This window comes from Syngnathus scovelli, chromosome 6 (genome assembly GCF_024217435.2).
Source record: "Syngnathus scovelli strain Florida chromosome 6, RoL_Ssco_1.2, whole genome shotgun sequence".
Lineage (NCBI taxonomy): Eukaryota > Metazoa > Chordata > Actinopteri > Syngnathiformes > Syngnathidae > Syngnathus > Syngnathus scovelli.
The window spans coordinates 11958178-11975272 of NC_090852.1; the positions used below are offsets into that span (position 1 = coordinate 11958178).

At 41.6% G+C, this 17095-nt stretch overlaps 1 protein-coding gene across 2 annotated transcripts in view; it reads left to right on the top strand.

Annotated features, from left to right (window-relative positions):
- LOC125970639 (ankyrin repeat and BTB/POZ domain-containing protein 2) overlaps positions 1-17095 on the top strand; it is a 31207-nt gene extending 14112 nt beyond the window's left edge. Inside the window, exons 2-17 of one of the 2 annotated variants that reach the window (XM_049723170.2) lie at positions 5014-5163; positions 7516-7726; positions 10683-10835; positions 11139-11304; positions 11430-11519; positions 12014-12115; positions 12268-12364; positions 13139-13274; positions 13870-14147; positions 14318-14496; positions 14586-14691; positions 15503-15605; positions 15692-15773; positions 15871-15939; positions 16066-16179; positions 16266-17095. In XM_049723170.2, coding sequence (XP_049579127.1) covers positions 5014-5163; positions 7516-7726; positions 10683-10835; positions 11139-11304; positions 11430-11519; positions 12014-12115; positions 12268-12364; positions 13139-13274; positions 13870-14147; positions 14318-14496; positions 14586-14691; positions 15503-15605; positions 15692-15773; positions 15871-15939; positions 16066-16179; positions 16266-16457 — 2228 coding nt within the window. In that variant the 3' untranslated portion in view covers positions 16458-17095. Of the gene's footprint in view, positions 1-5013; positions 5164-7515; positions 7727-10404; positions 10557-10682; positions 10836-11138; positions 11305-11429; positions 11520-12013; positions 12116-12267; positions 12365-13138; positions 13275-13869; positions 14148-14317; positions 14497-14585; positions 14692-15502; positions 15606-15691; positions 15774-15870; positions 15940-16065; positions 16180-16265 lie in introns of those variants that run through there. The other variant, XM_049723172.2, reaches the window with a different exon arrangement.

Here is a 17095-nt window from a genome sequence, read left to right on the forward strand (position 1 = left end):
CCTTTTTGTGCCCGAGCATGGGTGGTCCGTTTATTTATAACCACTTTTGTGGCTTTTTACACATTTCACCAGTGGCATTGATTTCCAGACCAATTGTCCTGGGTACCCTGTCCACCCTCTCCAGCTAACCAATGTTATGACTTATGTGCTTCCCCTTATATTCTGTGATTTCTTTATTTCACAATGATCTTATTAACAATGGCATTAGGATGGTAAGTTTGGCCCCATTTGTTATAGCAGCCCATAAAATAAACACCACTTTTCTACTAGGTACAATTCTGGAGTAAAAGTGATTCCAAATGTTATTTTGAGCAAACAGCAGGCAAAAAAAGAAAATAGGTATTTTAAAAAGGTGAGTTAGAATCCTTACACAGGACCCTTTGGCCCCCACTAACCCCAGTAGTCGTTTCTTTTCCTAATTTGACTCAGTGGGTTCTGCGTCATGATTTTGCTCTCTACAGTGCCCAACATGGAATGTTAATCAGCAGAAAGCTGCTTTACATTTGTAACAACGATTTTGGAAGTTTGAAACATCAAAATCTAAAAGTCTCTGCATCAAAATGGCTCATTGCTTTTTGGGAACTACTAGCTGAAGACCTGAGTTGGCTATACCTGGCTGTAAGGGAGAAAGGATTGATTGTGATAGATTTTTGTGAACTGGTTTGCCCGAGTACAGAAATAAACAGCATGAACAGCACCTGTCTTACCACTGCTGAATTTCAAGGAAGCGAGAACAAGAAATGGATGAAAATAGAATCTGATGCAATGAGGGTGTTTATGTGTTGATGATCAGGCTGAGAAAGAGTGGATCACTGACAGAATGGGGACAATTTGTTCAAACTCAATTTCACAAACAAATTATGCTCTTTGTGCCTACCCCACAGTCTAGAAAGAGATGAATAAAGCTTGTTCTTGAAAGATAGGAATAAAATGACTGACTCTTGTGGCCAGAAATGTCGTCTTAAAAAAAAGACACACTTATGGTAATTGGATTTTCTTGTCAATTATTTTCTATTTTAATGATATTTTTATTTGTCAAGCTCAGCTCTTGGCAGCATTGTGGACAGATGACATCATGTAACCATTGGATTATGAGCGTGGGTTTGAATTTGAACATGTATGCACTTTTGCAACTGCAGTGTGGTTGTAATAGCCACCATCCGTCGTCACAAGAGGAAACCATCCTTCATAACGATGGTGTATTTTTATCCAGATTTCTCAGACAATAAACTAGCGAAACCTATAAAACTCTTTAACCCAATGATGGTGCTATGCTGTTTCTTGGTGCTCCATGTGAAGTGGCATCACACATGGAAACAGGGAGTCTTGAATAAGACCAGATAGCCACAGGCACCACAGTTGGCCTGGAATGTAAACTGTATAAAACATGATTAGAGAGAAAAAAGAAGGGGACAGAGAAGTCTGGAAGAAAGAAGTACAAAGTAGGAGCTTGAGGAAGGGATTTGGAAGTCATGTTTAGGATTAGGGTTAGGGTTGCTGAGGAGCTTATATGATATTTTTCAGGACTGTGGGAAAACCAAAGCCAGGCATGGCAAATCCAATCTCATCCTGCATGTGCGCATGCGCATGTGAGCATTTTCGAAACATGCATTTCTTTCACAATAATCAAATCAAAGAACCACTTATTTTTCAACTTGCTGTTAATTTATAGCATTCAGTGATCCACAATGTGTGTCCCAACATTTGGACAAGCCTCCTTCTTCACAGCTGATAAGGTTACTTGTGTTTTGAACTCCAGCTGTGCACAGCCTCTGACCCCATGACCCATGTCACCAGAGGTGTCTGGGTACATTGTGCAGACCCTAAATCATCATTATCATCATTGTAAGACATTTGCATGGGTGCTTGTACATGACAAGAAGGGGCTTTAAGGTGCTTGGCATCCCAATCCAAATTGTAAGGTAATTCAATACATGACTGTTTTTCTGTATCCAGAAAGAGAGCTTTGGTTGTGTGGATGTGCTTACATTTAAAACGGATGATTATTTTTAGCCCAAACACTAATAGACCACGTAGGCTCCCTAAATGCCCCTCTGTCCCATTTGAAGTCTGTTTAGATAAGGATCATAAGGACCCACCAGGCCAAGCAAAAAAATTTTTTTAACCCTACATGGTGAATCCTTCTATTTACAACCGATGAAGCCAAACTTCACAGTTCCCACATGTAACCACACATTGAACATACCTGCATTTGTTTACACTAGAAATGCGCCTCCAGTAAACAGTTTATGAGAGCACACACTGATAACACAGTGGTATGGATGTAACTGGAAGTGTGTAAAACAGGTGGGTGGAGCCTTTACCAATGGCAAAAGTCAAGTGTGTGTGTTTATGTGTGTATTTTCTCATGCGAAGCACCAAGGATGTCAGGTGATGTGGGTTCAAAGTAAATCAACTAACAGCCTTTGTAAACATTGTACCATTGAGTGATTTTCCATCCTCCTTTCGCACAGGAGCAAGCTTAAAGCCTCCTTGTGCTAAATAACTGCTCCATTGGCGCTAGGGGAAGTGACTTTGAAGCCTCCTTTTCCTGGCTCTCTGATCCACCCTGTAGTGAATGAAGAGGCTGTTTGGGTTAGAAAGACAGTTGTGTGTTTGTATACAAACGGACAAAAATATGCACGCAACATTCTTTGGATAAAGCTAACCTTATCTTTTTTTATGATTAATATTCACACAGTCCTTGCACTAGACAAAACAAATTAGCACACACAATGTACAGTACTTTCTTCAGAGCTGAGCTGAACATACATGAAATCAAATAGCCAAGGTCTGAATGAAAGAAAATAAAATACACTTTGAAATTTTAGCTGTTAATTTGACAGAACTCCTCAAATTGTGTTGCTTTACACCATTTGGTGTTCAAAGTTTGTCTTGGCAAAACATTTGGCTGAATCAAAACATTGTGTTTTGGCCGTAGTCTGTAAAGTTTGTTAGAGCTGTGAGTGACAGCTTGGCTGAAATACAATGTTTTTCGGAGATACATACGTAGCTGGAGAATACCACAAACTTGTGGTCTGTTTGAGCTTTGATTTGTAGCCATGATTCCCACATGGCATTTTGAGGTTGAACCTCAATAATTAAACAATAATAACCACAGAAGGTTTCCCCTGCATCACCAGTTTCACTGTGTTGTGTGCTATCGTTTTCAGTTTGTTGATACTCATAAAGAGAGCCTCTGCCTGAGTCGTAAACCCCTGTCAGGTCGAGATGACTCTGCTTTAGTGGTAAAACAAGGGTGGGACTGTGGAAACGTTTGAGAATGTGATGGTAGGCACCCACGCTAGTACTTTATTTTAGTATCCGGGATAATAATTCTTGTCTTGTGCTATTACATTACAGTGTAAAAGGGAATCATCTCAATCAAAGAACTTTATACCCTTGAATATTCTTTGCAGTTGCAAGATTAATCAACTTCTCATTGTGTGCTCACGAACATCTTTGCATACTTATGCAAACATCAAAGATCACATTTTGTTCAATAAATACAATACATTTAAACATAAATAAAGTGAATTGGTTTAGGAGAGTGTGCATTGCATCAGCAATAATCTAATTGAATCAGTCCGGAAAAGCACAGACAGTTAAAAAAGCATTTTAGAAGGGTAGAGGCTATAGAAACGTGTGCTTGTTGTTTAACTGCAAAAAATAAAGCATTTCAGTAACAAACAAGAAGTACAAACATTCTCAGTATTTGGAGTTTTGTGCACAGAAGTTTTTTTGTATGGCCTTGACTTTAGTAAGAGCACTCTACGAGAGACAGGCTTTCCCTTTGTTTTGGAATGGGGAGTCAGCACATATACGTATGTGTTGGATTGTGCATGGAAAGTGCGAGAAAGAGGCACACACACACACACACACACACACACACACACACACACACACACAGAGCTGAAGTAACACGTCTGTGGGAGACCTCATTCCAATAGTCAGCATTACTCCCACAGGATTAAAATCAGACTTTACACCATCTGCTGTATCAGATCGTCAACATTTTATTTTTTATCCATCCTTTGCGATTGGCTGTAAAGTCTTAATTTGCCAATCCTGTTAACGAGGTCATTGATTGGCTACACACAATGAGATATAATAGCCGCAGTGTTTGCCAGGTTTGCATTTACCTGTGGTGGGCTGACAAATGAAGTTTGGTTGCTGCTTATAGATTTTAATGCCACCTGTCAATATGTAACTGTCGTGTGAACTTTCTTTTGCTTTGCGGAGATATTGCCCTGCCTGTAACATGTCAAATGTCTGAAGAAAATAGGTATTTTTGGAAAGAAGTAAATGCCTGCTGAGGTGGGCAATAGCTGCCACTATTTTGGAACACTTAAACCTGATTAAGCAATTTTTATACTGTTTTAAATCACTTCATAGGAAAAGCTGCCATTAGTATAATTTAATACAGAGACTTTTTAGGTTGGTCGTCCATACTTGACAAAGCCCACTTTAAAAAAAATATGTATTTCATAAGATTACATTGCGTACAGTTCCTTTGTTGGGGAGAGGATAAGAGCATCTTAAGTGTTTGATATGAGAAGGTAATCCCCTAATAAGACAAACCCTTATTTCAGCATGTCCATATAGCTTAGTATTATAATTAATTTTGTCTTGTTCCACTTCCATGAATGCTATGTATAAACTCTTGAGAACCAGTCCTTTCCCACCATCGGCTCACAGTATTAAATGTTCAAGGATTTGGAAGTATTACGATTTGATCTGTGTCTAAAGGTCATTGTTATGATTAATAACATGTTTGAAACCCATATTGTCTTTTAAAAAGAAACTGCAAATCTTACACATTCCTTTGCATATATCAGTTTACTTTGTGCGGATCTTAAAGTTAGCACACGCTGGTCGGTTTGTTTCCTTTAGTACCTCAGTAAATACCAATAACAGTTGTTCTTTTGGGAAGATGCTAAGATTTGATTGTTTTTCTCAAAATTATATACATACTCATCATGAATTTCTTTTCTTCTTCTTTTGTTTGCGTAGGTGTTTTGTCACTGCCGGCCCATTTCAGTCCCTACACAGAGAATCATCAAACGTCTGTTGACAGCAGGGAAGATGCCTATGCCCAACTGGAGCTCAGAACGCTGGAACAGTCACTGCTTGCTACCTGTGTGGGCAGCATCTCGGAACTCAGTAAGTCATGTCTACTTAACACACTGATCCTTTTAGAAGCTAAACGTAGGTAGACCTGGTATTGCAAAGAGGTACAATTGTGACCTGCTATTTTATGTGTCTTAAATACTGAAAATTATGAAGGGCTGAACTCAAGAAAGCCAGGAAGTATTTAATCAGAAAGATAATACAATCAACTTTGTCTTCTTTCGGTGTACATTGCAATCCACTCACCATGTGTCAGATTTATTTTAGTCGAATGTCTATTGTGTATATTTACGTTATAGTACATACATTTGCTGTTTATTGCATTACTTTGACATGTGGTCTGCTAAAACTGATGCCATGTGACAGTGAATGAAAGTGGACTCGAAGTTCTCTTCAAAGTGTCATCAGAAACTGGGTTGATGGAATGGTGGGGACAGATTGTGCACACACTTGGGAGAATTAATGTTTTGGTCTAGGGTAAAAAAAAATGGAAAGGTTGTTGTGAAAGGAAGAGAGCAATCGGGTCATAGAGATCAGCGTTGGTGCAAGTGCAGGTTAGGTTTCCCCACCCAAACAAGGTAACACTTTGCCAATTGTTCCTAAAGCACAAGGCCACGTTCATACACCATCATCGTTAGCTGGACATTAAGAAAGTCTACACACGCTTTGCAACACACAGTCTTTCTCCCACTTTCTCAGTGGGGTCTTTGTGCCACACCGCTCTGAGCAGGGCTGGCATGCTTCACACCCTTTCGTGCCCACATACACAAACAGGCACACACACAGGCAATGTGTTCACTGATACTTGTGTACACAACCAACATGCACGGGGGGCTTGCCACTGTAATCGGAGCCTGAGGAGACCATCCAGACACAGGAGTATCTGTATTAGACTGCGCACTCCTCTTGGATCTTTACAGTGGGTCCAGTCGGCCAGCCGTTAAAAAAGCACACTTAAACAAGACGGACTCTAGATGACAGGATTCCAGATTTAAACATCAATCCATACATTAACTGAACCGCTTATGTTTGAATATTATGCCTAAAAAATAAGATATTTTGAAAACACTATAGTTCTACTAGTGAGTACTACACACACCAATTATGTTCCAACACATATGAGTTTGGAAAAAAAATCACAGAAGTCAGTTTACAGGGTCTTTAAAGTAAAACAAAATTCTCAGACCAAGTCCAGAATACACTTTTTGTAATTATGTCAGGGGGGCTTGATAGATTTTCTAAATCTACTGTTGAACACTTTGTATTATTTTATCCCCCAGTAACCCCACAGACGTCTAGAAAGAATCTAAAAAGTAATCTAAGAATGAAATACACCATTCTGTATGCATTTGACCTTTGACAGCTAGTTTAGGTCCCTGGGCACAAAAGAGGCTGTAAAGCTCTCCATCTTGGGTACAATTCTGAAGAAACCTCCTGGGTCAAATGCTGTTAGTGGTTAACACAAAGGAGGCCCTTCAGCTTGAAGTGTGGGCTGTTTAAGAAGGGCTAACCCTATCTAACCCAAACCCTTTAATGTGCCCATAACAACCCCCAAAACCCCCACCCTACTCATACTAATCCGGTTAGAAATTAGCCCTGCGGTAATCATACTAAATGAGCGCTATATTATACCAAGTTCAAATTGGCCTATTTTATTCACCCTTGTTCTCTCCCGCCCCCCAGCAGCCCCCTCCTCATCGCCTTCCTTTGATGGCTGATAGTCTAGCCACTGCTCTTTTCATCTGATATGCATGCAAAAGCTCTCCAGGATAACAGCATATCAAGCCTCTAAATTAAGACTTTTGCAGTTGTGGTTACTTGTATAAAGTTACACCCGAGTGGATAACTTGCTTTTTATTGCCGAGACTTCCAACTCGATGCACACTTCAAGTATGAGCTCATTAAAACACTGTTTACCATTTCAGTTGTTTTGAGCGATACTATTTCACGTTCATTTTGTCAGTGATCCAGAAGTAATTTACAGTAATTACAGTATAAAGGGAATGCAGTGGTTCTATACTATCATGTCAGAGTGGATAAACACTTTGTTGGTGCTGCTTATCTGTCACAGTATTGATAAAAGATAAGCGACAATTTATCCTTGCCGCCTGGCTGTGCTTACCGCTAATGACGCCACTAAAGACAGATACCGCTAAAGGCAAAGTGTGGTGAGAGAGTAATAAGGGCAAGAATGTTAAATGTACGTAAGTGGTTAAGGAAAAGGGGAATGCCCGTTAGATTGGAAACCCACAAGGTTTACTCATACATATATCAAGTATCTGCTCCTGCCATGTCTGTTCGTATAGATGCTGAACAATTACACTGACAGTAATTGCAAATCTTCTCAATCATGTCATGTCAACATGCCAATTTTGTCTTTTCCAGGTGACTTGGTATCTCGTGCAATGCACCACATGCAGCGTCTGAGCTCAGTGCGTCCGGGGCTCAGTCCAGCTCGCCATTCACGCCCACAGCAGTGTGTGTCCTGGTCGCCTGACGCCCTCCACACCATCTACTACTTCCTGCGCTGCCCGCAAATGGAGTCCATGGAGAATCCTAATTTAGATCCCCCGCGTATGGCACTAAGCAAAGAGAGGTGAAAGCTTTAGTTTGTTAACAAAGTTAGCTCGCAGATAAAATGTATTTCAGACTCTTTTGTTATATTAAGGGCCTCGAATTATGATGGGTTTATTTTGGCTCACAACATGAATTATTTTAAGCACAGTTAACCTCTGCCAAAAGAAACGATATTCAAACACATGAAGTGTCATTTAGCTGAAGAATATTCTGCATCACTTCTTTATCAACCCTTGTGTGAAGTTTACACAAGTGTGTTCTGAGGGTCAATAACAGGTAAGAAAGAGCATCCAGTGTTAATGTTGATGTTATAGGTCATCTTATAGGTCAAATTAGGCCAAAAATTCAGTTTGATATAGCTGCGATGATTGCTGTTTGCAGCATTATTGCGCTAATCCTGAGAGGTTATTTTTTGTGCTATTGTTTTGTAGTTGTAACTTAAACTAGGAAAGTGTGTCTATATAACATGTCAATCAGTTAAAGTAACTGTACTACTTATAATTGAGAGTGCATCATAAAATTATTTACACATGTAGGCATCCAGTACAGCTGTGTGACACTTCCAAAGTAACTAAAACCATCTCTCATGTGTAAACGCTGCCAAACTGAGTCGTATTTTGACATTTGGGAGTGATGTATTTTACTGAGGATGTGCCAAATATGGGATCATTCATGTTAAGTTTTTGTGTTTAAATCAGCTATCACGCTGCCCAGAAAACCAGCTGGCTCCCAGACGTGCAAATACTGATGAGCAAACGCAGTTAGAGAGCAGAGGCACCTCATTTCTGCATCAAGGAAAACAGTCACAAATAAACACTCTTGCTTGTCCTAACAAGTCTTGAAGAATTTTTAATGTTAGGCGATGTATCATTGCTATATATCAGATACTATTACACTCCGTCTATGGTGTTCTTCTAAGAGTAATCATACACCAGATCAGTGTGTAAACTTGACCATTTACAGCCCACGATGGGCCCTGCATGGAGAAGTTGCTTCAAACGTAGACTTTAGTGCACTCGGGTCATTTAAGCCAGTACCGCTTGATGAGCCAAGCATCTTGAGTTTTCCAACATAGCTGAGGAAAATTCATCGCCGAGTGTCAATTTATAGCTTACCAGGTCGTAGTGAAGAAGGCGCCAAGACTCAGAGCTAATATTTCTGTGTAAACAAGTGGGTGAAAGTTAGTCTATCCTGCTGTTCTCAGTATGTAGCCTGAGCACATTGGGTCAGTCAAGCTCACCTTCAGGGCTATCTGGTTTCACTGTTAACAGGCATCCAGACTTTAATGTTGCAATGACTTTGGATGAAGCTGGGTTTTGCGTTTCAGTCTGTGGGGCACAACCTAGACCTGAGGTCAGATTTGACTTGCAAAATACTAAAGGTTGAGGCAGAGATAGAGATGATTACCGGTACAGGTTTCATGGTTTGGCTTTGCATCAGTCATCAATAAGGGACAACATTTGCAAACTCGGATGCCCTGTGGCCATCAGGAAGACAGACAGTTGTGCGCAAATGGCCAACATGTGTTGAGAGGATTCCATTAAAAGTGGTTTGACGTTGATTCTGGGGTGCTCTGCAACTTTTCCCCAGAAAACATGGCTTTCTTATCACTCTACACCAGCGACGCTATAAGCAAAATGACCACCCACCCCCGTTTCTTAATATAGAAATACCACACCTGCCTTTGAGCCATTTCCCCAGCACTCAGACAATCCCTGCAGGCTCCCAACACCCCCTTCAACCATCCATCTCATACTTATCCTACTCCTGCCACTTGTCTGGTCGTTAACATTACAGCCTGGACGAGCTTTAAATAGCTAAATGAAAGACATTTAAGCCACTAAATGCACCATGAGGGGAAAGTGTATTATTCTCTCCTTTACTTAACAGAAATGGCCTTTAGCAACAGATTGCCACTAAAGACATGCCATCAATGTTTTGAGAATTTTGACTGCATAAAAACGCTTTACATTGCATATTATAAATAGACAATATAAATGAGAATAAAATCACTGAAACTATCCAATGGTAGTAATGACATTACTTTGGAATAGTTCTGTGTTTGCAATGGCATTTACACAGCAGTGACACATGATGTAATAAAGTTCCCATGCTTTTTATCTCCACCTTTATTCATTATATGCATTGGGACTCTTCGCGTCTCCCCGAAAGAATGTTGAAGTTGTTAAGAATAACATCTCAGCAGGGGTAATGTAGCTTAGGGAGTCATGATAACATTGTTCAAACAATGATTACATTCTCTGTGACTGCTTAGCTGAACAAAAGCAAATAAGAATGACCCTCCTTGTGATGGCCATTGTTTAAATAGACACTAGAGGAGGAAAAGGGAATATAGAGCAGAAGGAACTGATAAAAGATAACAGGACAAGACATGGTCAGTACCTAACGCTATTAGAGCAAGAAGTGTGATGGGAAATAGGGAGAGAAACAGGGCAGCGGTGATAAAGCCAATCAAATGGTTTGAATGGGCGCATTCCATAGCGCATGTCTAGTGTGTATTCTTCTACTTCTCTGTGATCAAAGCTATTTTCTTCAACTGCTGTCAGCTTTATATCCTTTTTGTCTTTCAGATCTATTCTTATCTATTCTTTGAGTTCTTTTTTTCGTTGCCGTTGATTCTATTTTCTTTAACCTTGGTGTCTGGTACAGTCATGTGTTTGAATCATCTTAAAAGTTGCATGATAAATGCATGACTATGAGTGTCTGTACGGGAGGAAACACAAGCTGTAAAAGGCGTGTCAAGGTTCAGGAAAGAGCTGCCAGACACACATACGTCATGGTTGAAGACGCTTTATGAGCTTCTTCGAAATATGCCTGAATCATAATAAGTGAGCAAATCCTTTTCCAGCAGTGTGTCTGATGAAAACCAGTTTGTGAGCAAAGTTGTCAGTTTCAACATTGCGTAACACTTCAAAAGCACTGATAGGTAATTGTTAATCTGTTTTGCTTTACAGGCCATTCCTATTGCTGCCGCCTCTGATGGAGTGGATCAGAGTGGCCATAGTTCATGCTGAACATCGTAGGAGTCTGCTGGTGGACTCTGATGATGTCAGACAGACTGCCAGGTTGCTTCTTCCCGGACTGGACTGTGAACCCAGACAGCTTAAGTACGTGTCAACTTGTGCCCGGTCATATAATGTCACACAACAATATTGCTACCAATGTTGTACTTCCTACTAATGCACTACTTTTTAACATTGAAACAAATAAATCCAAAATAGTATCCTTATAATAAGCATGTATGTTAAAATCTTTCATAATATTGCCTCAAGACAAACAAAAAATGTCTCGCATCTCTGATTTAGTGCAGAACACCCAAGTACGTGACTGACTACGTTACATTCTGCATTCCTGCCCGCCTGCTCGGCTGACAAATTGTCGCTTTTTTTGTTTTTTTGTCTTCTCGCCAGGCCCGAGTGCTGCTTCAGCTCCTTCAAGCGTTTGGATTCAAAGGCAGCCACAGACAAGTTCCACCTCGACCTGGGCTTCCGGATGCTCAACTGCGGTCGCACGGATCTTATCGGTCAAGCCATTGAGCTGCTGGGGCCTGATGGAGTCAACAGCATGGATGACCAGGTTCTGAGCAGCCTTCTTTTCTTGTTCTTTTGAGAGAGAGCGGCAACATACGTACAGAGATGTGTCAAGAGACGTTTGTCATTATCTGTTTGGTTCTTTTCTTGTCCCCTATCTCTACCTCTCAGGGAATGACCCCTCTGATGTATGCCTGTGCCGCTGGAGATGAGGCCCTTGTTCAGATGCTGATTGATGCTGGCGCTAACCTTGATGTGGCGGTAAACAGAGTTCTTACTGAATTCCTGAACCTTATGTAGTGTTTGGATACAGAACACAACACATTCAAACTGTTAAACTCCACACAAAACTAAGAGCTGAGTAGAGGCTAGGTCCCGGTTAATTGCAGGCCACATAAACAGCCAGTCACATTCAAATGATCATCCTACACCATTTTCAGTCTTTGATGAACCTACTGCGAATGTTTTCGGATTGTGCGGGAAAACTGGAATACACAGTCAAGCATGGGCAGAAGGAACAAAATCTTAACAGACAGGCACAAGGCGAGATTTACAGTGCTGTGCGGCAGACGTGCTAACCACACGCTCTACCATGCCATAGAAAACAAATCACATCGTTATAAAATAACAGCAATGGCAACACTAACGCAGCACTTCATTTTTAATGACTTGGCATAGACAGCCCGAATGTTATGTGGTCCTCATAACTTGTCTTCTATTTTCATGATCTTAGTGTGTAACTCTTGATTTGACAGGTTCCACCGTGTTCCCCAAAGCACCCATCTGTGCATCCTGACAGCCGTCATTGGGCAGCGCTCACCTTTGCCGTGCTGCACGGGCACATCTCAGTAGTGCAGGTAAGAAGCAAACACTCACATTCTCATGGCCTGGTCATCCTGATTTTGATCAATAGCCTTTCAAAAGTGCATTGACAAATCTGAGTTCTGCAGTCAGCCCATAAATGTCAGACATTGTTTAAGAGACAAAAAATATGGTGTTTTGTTTGCAGCTACTGCTGGATGCTGGTGCAAGTGTGGAGGGAGCAGCAGTTCGTAATGGACAGGAGAACACGGCGGACACACCACTGCAGCTGGCTTCAGCAGCAGGTGGCCACAAACACACACATGCACTGCAAAAGCCAAAACTGTCATTAGACTCCTCGCTGTTTCAAATTGGTGGTCATCAACTCAACCGTGTTTATATGGGTGACCAAATGAGTGCCAATGTGCTCTCATAAACAACTCACCATTTGATCATGAAAGCAAGGACGAGCACACTATTGAGTTGTGAATGTAAAACTGGACAAAGAAAATCAAAGGCTAAATGGAGGCTTATCGAGGCAGAGGAGTGCTGCCTGCGGCTGTTTGCAAGCTTGGGGGCAACATTCCTCGTAGAAGCACACAAGGACTGCAGGAGAGGACAGGCACTCTCTGCGTAACCACACTGACAGCGTGTGAAGAGGCCAATATGACTGTATTTGCTGCTATAAAAACCACAACATGGTGACTACTATGACCAGAATGAATTTGAATACAGTTCCAAAATGTTGCGTTTACAAATTATGTTCAGTGGTCATGCCGTTTTGGCCCAGTTGGTGTAACAGGGTTCCCACACATGCTTGCAATTCTTGAAATGTTGCCTTGCCATCTTTTTCAATTCGCTACCAACTGAACCTGAGTGATCGTGTAACTGAATTTTCTAAATCTTATAATACAATCTCTTTAATTTTGATGAAGCATATGGTCCTGTATACAGTATATAGTCAGAAGATTCCACTACTTTACTAGTTTCAACAACAAACAATATAGTTACACGTTTGTTTTATTCACGGCACATAGCTGCTAGGTCAGGATATTAACTTGCAACGACTTTGTGTCCAGGCAACTATGAGATGGTGACCTTGCTGCTGGCGCGAGGTGCTGACCCATTATCAAAGGCCCACGATGGAAACGCTCTGACGTCGTCCCTCCATGAAGACATGAACTGCTTCAGTCACGCTGCGGCGCATGGCCACAGGTACTCGTTCTCCCTCTGAAATGGCAACAAGGCTTGAGAATTGATTACTAACAAAAAATAATTAAATAAGTAGAAACACCGATAACACACCATCAAAAAAATGTTCGGGTCTTGTCTTGTAAATCCTTTAATTTCGACTTCAATGGAAAGTGGAGTGGAAGGAGAAAATAACAAATTGGATGCATTGTAAGAGACTACTTTTAATCATATTCAAAATTAGAGGTGCAACATTTAATTGATAAGTAATTGATTGTCAAATTCATCATTTTTTTTTGATAGCATCCAATTTATCTCATGGCTACTTTTGGTTTGTAGAATGAACAGCCTTCTGCTTTTACTATCCATTTGTCAGTGAGCACCAGCTGGTCGCATAAATCTCTGCACCTGCTCTCTCAGAGAACGTGTGAACACAATATAGACTCAACACGTCACATTCCACAATGAGAGAGACAAGTGGGAGGCCGCAGGGTCACAGACGCGGATGGATGCGCTGCGACATGAGCGCCTATAAATCTCTCTGCGCTTTGTCCTGGGCGTTCTCGCCTCTCTCCTCCTTGTAACTCTAACGCCGGCTTCCTTTCCTTTGTCACGTCAGGAACGTGCTGAGAAAGCTCTTGACTCAGCCTCAGAAGGTTCAAGAGGACGTCCTGTCTCTGGAGGAGATACTGGCTGAGGGAGTGGAGGGGGAAGAGGCGGTAATCTGCCCTTTCCTCCCTCTTTCCACCCCCCCCAACTCCTCCTCTGGGCCCGGGGCAGTACCGGAAGGAGGCTTAGCCAGACTTTGCAAGGCTCGGATGAAGGCATTGCAGGAGGCCAGCTACTACAGCGCCGAACATGGATACCTAGATGTCACTATGGAGCTGCGAGCACTGGGTAGGTTAACACATGCCCACTGTACTGTGTGTCTTGCCTCTGCATTTGTCACAACTATAGTTCCCTATCATAAATTTCCATAAATTCCTATAGAATAGAAAATGTCCATATTAAAAAATTCCTGGAATTTTGCAAGCCTTAATGCCAGCCCGTCTTGTGGCTCTTACTAGGCGTTCAGTGGAAGCTTCATGTGTGGCTCGAGTCCCTGCGGTGCGCCCAGCAGCAGTCCAGGGTGGGTGTCACGTTGTCCCTCCTCAGAGAGTTCACTTCCATCAGAGAGGAAGATTACTGTGAGGAGCTGCTCACTGTGGGCCTGCCCCTCATGTTCAACATCCTGCGCATGACCAAGGTAGGTCGCAATCTGACCCCCCCCCCCTCCCCCCCACACACACACACGCATTAAAAACACAAGCTCACCATGTTAATGTTTCTTTACAGAGTGATGCCATCATCCAGCAGTTGTCACATATTTTTAGCCACTGTTTTGGCCCAGCTCCTCTTCCAGCTATCCCCGAGATGAAGGCAACTCTTTCTGCACAGTTGGGTATGAGCTTGGCTGTTCTTTTATAAAGTGATTGTGAAGTGTATTTTAACTGCTCAGCTTTCTTCACTTGAAAAGAAGGGCTTGACTCGAAGATGTGGTTTCACTCAGTTTGATTCATCAGATGAAAAACAAGTAGTCCGTGGCTTATTTTGCCTTTCCCTGTGCGTCGTCACTGGCAGTGTCTCTGATCTTAGTATCGCTTTAGTCCTTGGTGTGCGGACATTTTGATGAGGAATTGTCTGTCACTGATTATGTTGCAAACGGACACCTTTGTGTGTGTGAACTGGGAAGGGATGGGGAAGATGTGTGTGTTCCAGTTCCTACACATTTCATTTCTGTGGCTCCCCGCAAGAGTGATTGGACAGGGTTCAATATTTTATCAGAATGGTTACAATTATATAATTTAGACTCTATCGAACATGAAACGTGTTTTACAGTTAATGCAAACTATCTAAATGCGTCTCATGTCTATTCAACTAAACGAAGAAGCATTGCCACAACTGGAAAGGAAGCCAGGCCTTCGTTTGGAAAAAATCTAATTTAAGATTTTACAAATGCAACTATTTTGAGGCATGCAGCTTAGGCAGTCAAGAGAAAAACCCTCAAGTAACACAGAAAAGCAGGAGAACCAAATGCACACAATAGCAGCAATACAAAAAGATGGATTTTCTCAGGCTGTGTCTGCAGTCTGTCTCGAAAGATTACACACGACTCTCTGATCTGATCAAATTGATGTTGTTCTATTTCGATTTGAATTCTTTGATGCAGGTTGTCACCACTTTGTTCAAAAAGTTGCAATGTTTCCCTCCAGATCCTCACTTCCTGAATAACCGGGAGATGTCAGATGTAACTTTCTTGGTGGAAGGCAAACCCTTCTACGGCCATAGAGTCCTGCTCATCACAGCCTCTGACAAGTAAGTGCATTTGTGTCTGCACGCTCCTTAGTCAACATGTTTTTGCCTCCAGATGTTTTAAAAAGATGATTTTCTCTCTCATCTAGATTCAAATCTCTGCTGGCGTCCTCTGGTTCCGATGCCAACAAGAAGATTGAGATCAGTGATGTCAGATATAATGTTTTCCAGGTAAGTTCAAATCTAAAATTACCTACAAAAACATTGTCTATCAAATTAATGGAGCACGACATATCTAACATAATGAATTTCTTTGACATGTATGCAGATGATGATGTCATACCTGTACTGCGGAGGAACAGAGTCACTTAAAACAAAGATGCCTGATTTGTTGGAGGTGAGAATTATTTTAGAATCCCAAAACTTCAGCTTAATTAACATCAGGCCTTGTCCTTTAAAGATTTCAGTCTCTGACCTTTTTGGGTCAACTTGATTGAAAAGGTATGTGCCTTATTTCTTTCAGCTGTTGTCAGCCGCTTGTGCGTTCCAGCTGGGGGCGCTGCAAAGACATTGCGAGCGCATCTGTTCTCAGCACATCAACCTGGATAACGCAGTTAACATCTACAAGACTGCCAAGGTAATGCACGCACGCACAAACACACACTTGCTGTATTATGTTTTATGTAAGGCATAAACACATATGATCGTTTCCTGATGTCTCAGGCTCACGGCTCAGTGGAGCTGAGCCTGTTCTGCGAAGGCTACTTCCTGCAGCAGATGCCTGCGCTGATGGAGCGAGAGACTTTCAGATGTCTTCTTCTGGGATGCCGGCAAGGCAGCGAATCACCCCTGGAGGAGCTCGAGGGCACTCTGGCTCGTCGGTTACGCTCGCTACATGTCACGTCCAGGGTGTGAGGACACCAGGACAACATGCAACATAAACATTGTTTACCCTTGGCAACACACGTGTGACACAGAATATCTGCAGTGACTGATAAAGTATGCTAAGCACACCACCTGGGTGTATTTGTGGTGTACAGAATGTTTGTAAAAGGGCTCAGGAAGCTTCTGGTCAAAAAGAAACTGATGGGAGAAACGCAAGTGGAATTGTTAGCCACTGCTGCCCTCTAGTGTGGAAAACAGTGAAAAAAAACAACTGCCTTGGAGCCAGTGGCTCTCCCACTGAAGTACTCGAGGCCATGCTGGATTTGTGGCCTTGCTCATTTTAACTACCCAATCATTCTAAATGTATTAAGGTCAGTAACATGCGCTTTTGTTTTCAGTCCCCATACTAAATCACCACATAATCCACACTTTCTGGTTTCTATTTAATGAGAAAAAACTATTTGAGAGTATTTAACAGGGTCTTTCCTTTTATTCCTTTTTTTTAAATGAAAATTATGCTTGTATATTGTTTTTACTGTTTGAGGTACACTCTTAACAGTCACTTGAGCTAATGCTGAGGCTGAATACTTTGTAGCAACAGAATCATAATACGAGATTTGAAAAATGTTGTTTGACTATATGAATAAATATACATTTGGTATACACTA